Below are 8,129 nucleotides of genomic sequence, written 5' to 3'. Positions count from 1 at the left end.
GGGCCTGGCCGAACCCATAATGGGCTTACTAAAAGAGGCCCTCTTAGTGCCCACTGGGCGGAAAGAGTTACAAAAAAAAAGTGTCTACAGGGCAAAACGAGTTAAAAAAAAAGGAAAGAACTGAAATTAAAAACTAAACTATTAATTATCAATAATGAAATAATATAAATATTCTAAAACTTAATTTAAAAGATATTTTAAAATTAAATGATTTCATTTAACATTTTTAAAAAAATTTGATCAAAAAACAGCTTGGCAGCACTGACATGTAGAATTGACTTAAGGATGGGATGGTGGGAGTTTTCTAAAAGTCGTCTGTTTTCGTGTTTATAATAAAAGTTTAGAGTTTACGTCTTTAGTTGATAAAATACAGCTATAAATAAATAGATGAATATTATTTAAGGCTTCTGTAATTGATATTCAGTCAAAATGACTTATCAGTGGTAAGATAAGTTTATTTCTGTTTATTATGATGACAATATTATAAATTCAATGCTTAAATGAAAAAAAACTAAATTAATGCCTTCAAGTCACAACTTTGTATATCGATCCTGCTAAAAGTTCTCCATTTATTCTGTTTAAGTTTGTTTATTAAAAATGAATTGCACAGAGTATTATTAATTATTCTGTTTTATGTGAATATGATTATGAATGCTTACACTATTTTCCAGTTTAATTATTTACTCTTTCCATTTCGAAGGTGCTAAGAGGGCTTTTTTGTATACCCATTGTGGGTCTTTTGGGCTCACGACTGGCGAGGAATGGGGCCTGATGTATTTGAGATGGACTTCTGTGAACCATGCCCAAAGGCAAACCTGTCTGGGCATGGTTCACAGACGGTCCGTCTCGAATACGTTGGGCCTTATTCCTTGCCAGTTGTGGGTCCGACAAACCCGCGACTGGTATAGAAAAAGGCCCTCTTAGGTGGCCCATTAACCGGGTTGAAAATGTTAACATTCTTTAAACTTTACTCACCATCAAAGATGCATCATTTAATTCGGCCAAGTGAGGTGCGATTTACACTGGAGAGCAAATGAAACAGATGAGTCCGGTGAACAAATTTTGTTTGTGCAGCAAGTGGTGGTTAGCATGGTTGCACGTTGTAGTTTTGCACTTTTACTGATAGATGGCATTTTAAAAAATTTGATACATACTGCCATTGCCATGTTAATGTTCTTTTTGTTCACTGTGTTGTGTAGGCTTATCAAAATTAAATTATATACCGGTATTTTTTTTAACGTTATTTTCAACGTGGATCTATTTAGTTATTGGTTGCTGTTATTTTCTGTCGAGAGTCAAGAACTCTAGTTGAGATGAAAACATTGCTTTTGTTGGCTTGCACATGCCAACACACAGCTGTTGAATATGCCTATTGACTGACATGAAAATTTTTAACTCTGAGGTTACATAGCTTGAGTTTCTTTGATAGCTCTCTTTGCTTTGCTACATTTTGTGCCTTTCACGTCCAGTGCGAATGCACTTAACCATGGTGGCTAGTTCATCTTTATTATTTTGACCACTTGCAATTGATACCAGGTCTCCCGGCAGATTAAGACTGATGCCTTACCATCTTGGATATTTAGCCATCCCAGTTACATTGACAATTATATGATTTAGATATCTGTAAGTTAGAATGATTCGTTTTTAAATGAGGGTGCCTAATTGAAGGAAAAAAAAATAATAATAAACTAGTCAAAATACATTAAAATTATATATATTGTGAAATATTGCACAGAAATCTTTAAATGGATTATTTAATCTATTTCCAAAATTTTGTATTTGAGTTTTGTCTGTTTTAAAAACTTGTGTAAAAAAACTGTATTAGTTTTTACAATCCAGTAGTTAGTTCTATTTAATTCGGTTTTATTTTTTGTGCATGTTTTTATGCTGTATATTTATCTTATGTATGTTTTTATATAGATTCTATATTTATATTATGTGAGAAAAAAGTTACTTGTGGTTCACTGCATTACCTTTAAAAAATTTTGAAAAAAATGTGGAAATTGGTTTCTATCTCAAATAGTGCATAAAATATATTAAGTAGAAAATCTGCATTTAAATTCTGGCAGTTTTTGCAAAACAAATACGTTTTGCAAATAACGAACTGTCTTTTCTTGTTTTTGAGTATGTATATACCTCAGTTTTATTATTCTAAAAATATATTACATATTAATAAATTGGAATAAAATATACTACAAAAATATTATTTCAAATTAAGTTAAAACATACAAATAAACATCATACTAAACCTGATAACATTAAGCCAATAAATCATCAACTGCTGTAAATAATCGGGCTAACTTTTGGATATATACGATTACAGATTAGAAATAAATTTGGCACTTGAGATAGGCATTAGGCACCATCTCAATAATTGGAGTCAAAGTCTGTCATTTTTACTACTCCAACTCCACAGCCCTGCTTTTATATCCAATATTGGCTTGACATTTTCAATGATTTAGTCTACAGTATTAGAAGTACTTTTATTTTTATACAAATTCCATTTTGTTTTAGAGTATAATAATAATAACTTTATGAAAATAATTTTCATAAAGTTATTATTATTATACTCTAAAACAAAATGGAATTTGTATAAAAATAAAAGTACTTCTAATACTGTAGACTAAATCATTGAAAATGTCAAGCCAATATTGGATATAAAAGCAGGGCTGTGGAGTTGGAGTAGTAAAAATGACAGACTTTGACTCCAATGGCTGTTTTTTCTGTCATATACTTTATATTAACTTCCTCATAGAAATTTTATCCTCCTGTAATGCAAGATCTTATGTTATGATCATTCCCCTACTTCTTCATCTTTTTTTGCATGTCACTAATAACTGTTGATTTTCTTTTCAGATATTTATATTCAAATACATTTTGTTTTAGCTAATGGACCTGAAGTCACACTTCTGGCCACAGCACAACAGTTTCATAATATTACTTCAGACTTGTAAAACATGAACTGACAAAATCACATAGCCAGAAATAAGTCATTTGGGCATGCTGAAAAACTTCTTACTGGTGTTTTTTTCTATCGGCAATAGGCCTATTAGCTAAAGTTCAAGTGTAAAAAATCTTAACAGTAGCCTAAGTTTATATGATGAAAACAAAAGCATATGTTATACATATTGCATGTGGAACTGCTGACTAAGTCTAGGGGGCTTAGTTACTTTGTAGTCCTTTGCAGCTGTGGCTTTGAATCATCAATACATGAGTATATTGTGTACATGAGTATATCATGTATATTATAATACTATATACTATAATAATCACAGAGATTGCTCCACTCACTTTATTGTGCCTGTAACAGATTGTTACCAGCCGTAGTAAACTAACTATATGATACAATTTTAAAGTAAAAAATTAATAAAAAGTACATGGCCAGCGTTATTTACATTTAATAAATATATAAAAATATAAATACGACTATACAAAGATAAGACTTTGCTTTTGTCTTTCCTTCTCGCCGTTCACACCATTAGCAGTCCTTAGACGATTACAAAATCTCAGAGACAGTAGTTCTGCGGAGGCAGTAGCCTCAAAAGAAAGGTTGTCTCCAAGATTTTGTAATCGTCTAAGGACTGCTAATGGTGTGAACGGCGAGAAGGAAAGACAAAAGCAAAGTCTTATCTTTGTATAGTCGTATTTATATTTTTATTTATTTATTAAATATATGATACAAATTTTTAAAGAATGTTTTATGATGGTATTGTGTTAAAAAGAAGCATGTATGATATTGATCAACAGTCATTACAAGGATAATTTCCCCTCCTCTTGTCACATTGTGTCACATTCCAAATTGCTTCATCCTCTATGAATTATGACATCATTTATTGACAGTCCCTAAATTACAGATGGAAAACATTTTGTGTGCCAATGTGTGGTTAAAGATGAAATGATAGTGGTTATAATGAAAAACCCTGTGGGAAAAAAGATTAGTGCTTTCAGTTTCAATAGGAATGCTTGATGATTGACTTAAAAAATGTTTAGAAAGTAGCCTGATGATTCACTTGATAGTGATGAAATGCTATTCTGGGTTAATATAATCAAAGTATATTTTAAATTATTATTTATAAGCCGAGTCAGACTTTTAAAATTTTCTGAGAATAATGAGCTTGGTCTACACTCTACAGCCCTGTATAAAAATAACTTTATGAACAAAAACATTTTAAATAAGCTATTTAAATTTTAGTAGTAAATAATATTTATTTAGCGTATGGCTACACATCTAATTCAAAAAAGAACACAAATCATAAATGTAAATCTAAGTTAGAAATATAGTTTAAAGCACTTTCAGTCACAATCAGGAAGTCACTCAGTTGTCCCGGAAAAGATCTTACTGGACAATCTTCCAAGATATGGTGTATAGTCTGTCTTTCAGCACCACAGTCACACTGCGGGGATGCAACTTTTCCCCACCTAAAAAGACTGTCCCTGCACAACCCATGTTTGGTCCGAATCCGATTTAACACACTCCAAAGATTTCTGGATAACTCAAATCCAGGTGGTCGCTTTGTGATACAAGGAAGTTGTCGGCTGTCCACCGGAGAGACATCAGCCCAGAGCCTTTTCCAAGATTCAGTGAGGCTGAAATTATTGGAATACAGGGATTTAGCTCTTAATGGGGGGGTGTCTTGATTTAAGCCGGTTTATGCTGAGGTCATCAATATCTTGATGAATCGGGAGTTGTGGATTAGATAATATTTTCCTATATTCCCTGAGCAGAGTGCTATCCCTTCAGAGTGTAGATGGAGGGATATGGCTCAGAATAGGTAACCAATGGACAGGAGTTGATTTGAGAGTACCTGTTATGATACGTAGGGTAGTATTTAGTTGGGCATCCAGTTTATTAATGTGAGTACTGTTTATCCATACCGGTGCACAGTATTCCGCTGCAGAGAAAACCAAGCCAAGAGCAGTGATCCGTAAGGTGGACGGCGAAGAACCCCATGTGGTTCCACATAACCTTTGGAGGATGTTGTTTCTGGTATTAACCTTGGCAGCCAAATTCATCAGATGTGTTTTAAAGGATAAAGTTCTATCCAGAGTGACACCAAGATATTTCGGGTTCTTATTATATTTCAGTAAATTATTGTCAAAATAAATCTTTAATTCTTCATTTGCCAGCTTGTTATTAAGGTGAAAGCATGTAGCTTCAGTTTTTGTCTTACTCAGTTGAAGTCTCCACTGGCGAAAATATTGTCCTAAGATTGATAAGTCCTCTGTCAGGATCTTTTCAGTAATTGCAAGGTCTTTATGTCTCGTGGCAATCACCCAATCGTCTGCATATCCGAATTTCCTTGCCTTCGTTTGAGGCAAATCAGCTATGTAAAGACTAAAGAGCAGTGGTGCCAGGACAGAACCCTGAGGTAGGCCATTATTTAGTTTTCTTATCCTACTTCTCGAATTTCCCATGACAACTTGAAAGGGTCGGTTACTTAACATCTCATCAATTATTTTAACCATTTTTAAACAGGGTATCACTCGGAGCAGCTTATAGATTAAGCCATGCCGCCAGACAGTATCATATGCTGCAGTAAGATCGATGTATACCGCAGATGTTTTTAATTGCCTTTGATATCCAGCCTCTACAAAAGTAGTAAAAGCTAGTACCTGGTCCGTACAGCTCCTATTCGGTCGAAAGCCAGCCTGTTCAACTGGAATATTCTCAAAAATTGTCTTGCTCAGTCTGTTGTAAAAAAGTCTCTCTAAAAGATTATACATCACACTCAAGAGTGAGATAGGTCAATAGCTCTCTGGTCTATCATTAGGTTTTCCAGGTTTCAGGATAGCTATGATTTTAGCTTGTTTCATAGCGAAAGGAATATTACCTTTCTGTAGGATGTCAGTAAAGAAACGAGCCAGCCATTGCTTAGTGTACTTGCCACTGTGTAACAGGAATTCAGGATGGACACCATCATTTCCAGGGGCTTTGCCAGCTTTTATTTGTTTAAGGGCAGCAGAGATTTCTTCAGTAACAAAGGGTAGTGAATACGCTGTATCATTTTTACATTTAGCTTTGATGGACGTAAGCTCTTTTTTAATCTTACTGGTGAATTCACGATCTCTAGAAGCTCTAGATATATTTAGTATGTGTCCTGCGATACTATTTGGAGTAATCAAGTTTTCTCTACTTGGTTTGACAGTTGCTCCTCCCAATCTTCTAAGCAGGGACCATGCCTTTCTACTTGACTTTGTAAAGTCCAAATTTTGTACAGTGTTTATCCATCTAAGATGCCTGGCATTATCTAAGCTATGAGTAGTTCATCCGCTATCTCAAGGTCACCAGATTCTAGGAACTTCCTATATAGTAATTCACTCCATCCTGGGATATAAATCTTGCGGTATCCTCTAGGTATGCATTTTTTGGCTACACTAAACAGTGCTCCAACAAACCTTTTAAAGTTGTTTGATGTAGGTGGGATCCATCCCAAACATTTGTCAAGATCCTCTGAGAACAAAGTCCAGTTAGCCTTGTTAAAATTCCACCTTGCGCGTGGTATACTATTTACTATAGGAATATTAAGTCCAATTCTGTTAATTATTGGGCGATGCTGGCTATATGGGAATTGATTTAAAACTGTGCGTGTAGCTGATAACGGTTGTCTATTTTCATCTGTAGACACAAAGCACAAGTCAGGGTTATATTCACAACCCCATGCGCTGGACCTAAAGGTGCATCGATCTTTAGCATCAAACAGAAGATAAAGATTATTTTCCTCTGCCCATTTAAATACCATGTCACCATTTTTATCAGTGTTGCGATATTTCCAGAGTTCATGGTGGCTGTTGAAGTCTCCCAAATAGACAGCAGGATGAGGTAATTGTGGTATGACGTGTTGTGGCCAAGTTGTAGCTGGGGGTTTATAGATATTGCTGATTGTAATTTGGCCAACCTGTATAGTGACCACATGAATGTTATTGTCAGTGGTTGCTTTACAAAACAGGATATCCTCAATGTCACTACGGGCATATGTTGCAGTGCCGTATGTTTTGTGGTAGGTTGAGCCAATTAGTTCAAAACCAGGAATCACACCTCTTGTCTGAAGTTGGTATTCATTCTCAGTATGAGTCTCTTGAATTACAACTATGTCAATTTCATTGTCCTTCAGAATCCTATGTAAGTATTGGCATTTTGCTCGACTAATGCCTTCAATATTAATTTGACATATCTTAATTTGAGGACCAAGGTCTTCGGTGCTATGGCCCTTATGAGGGCCTTTGTAATGAGGAGACATAAGTAGTTTAAATAGTTAAAAAAAAGAAAGAGAGAGACGATGTGTATTGTCCAGGAGATCCTACAGATTATTTGGACGCCAAAAGTTGCTAGCTCATTTAGTTCATGAGTAGACGCTATCCAGGGTGCACCACGAGGAGGCGAACTAGCTTTACACCCCAGTAAATAATATGAAAATATTTATCTAATTTAATCACTTTTTTTATTTACTTCATTTGCAGGAACAATAACTTCGTAGTATCTACTGAACCCTCTTTTTTTCTTTCCCAGCTCTGTTGTATATAACAGAGGTGTATGGTGATTGGTCAAAAACACAATCCCCCAAGATTTTTACATTTTTGGACTCTGGACCTTGAAACATCAAGAAATGCAAAAAAATTTGGATGTTTTTCTGTGTGGGAGGCACAAACTTAATAACTCCTGTGCCTTTTGTCTAAAATTTCTGGAGTTTTTCAGGGAGAATTGTGTATTAGAGGGATTGATGCTATTAAATTTTGCTGGTTAACAGTTGATGAGGTGGGAAGATAAAGAGGGGGTATTGTGTCATCATCTCGAGTAGGGTCTGACCAAATGACTATTTTACTCGTTATCATTATTTACAATATTTTATAAAACCTATCCCTACCCTCAAAATTAAGCTTTTTGCCATTTTCTAATAATTAAAAATATAAAAAGGTTTTAATAAAATATCATAACCGATTGTACCACACATGCAGTTTTAAATGTTGCCAGAAAAGTTAAGAGATTTCATTGCTGGATTTTTTTAGGTTACTTATATGTCAAAACAGTGATAAAAAAGAAGTTTATTCAAAATGGCTTGATATAATTTTTTTTAAGCAATTTAAATTACATTTTTTAAAAAGGAATGGATCTGAAACAAGTATCTTGAAAA

The 8,129-nt window shown here is 34.4% G+C and overlaps 1 protein-coding gene across 1 annotated transcript in view; it reads left to right on the top strand.

Annotated features, from left to right (window-relative positions):
* Positions 1-274: 274 nt before the first annotated feature.
* LOC136990671 (VPS35 endosomal protein-sorting factor-like) overlaps positions 275-8,129 on the top strand; it is a 29,040-nt gene continuing 21,185 nt past the window's right edge. Inside the window, exon 1 of the mRNA XM_067289079.1 lies at positions 275-443. Within this exon, the coding sequence (XP_067145180.1) occupies positions 430-443 (14 nt within the window). The 5' untranslated portion in view covers positions 275-429. The remainder of the gene's footprint in view (positions 444-8,129) is intronic.

Source organism: Centruroides vittatus, unplaced genomic scaffold (assembly GCF_030686945.1).
Source record: "Centruroides vittatus isolate TY-2023 unplaced genomic scaffold, ASM3068694v2 contig_1322, whole genome shotgun sequence".
NCBI lineage: Eukaryota > Metazoa > Arthropoda > Arachnida > Scorpiones > Buthidae > Centruroides > Centruroides vittatus.
The sequence above is the reverse complement of the archived record's forward strand: the minus strand, read 5'-3'. Positions and strand labels throughout refer to the sequence as shown.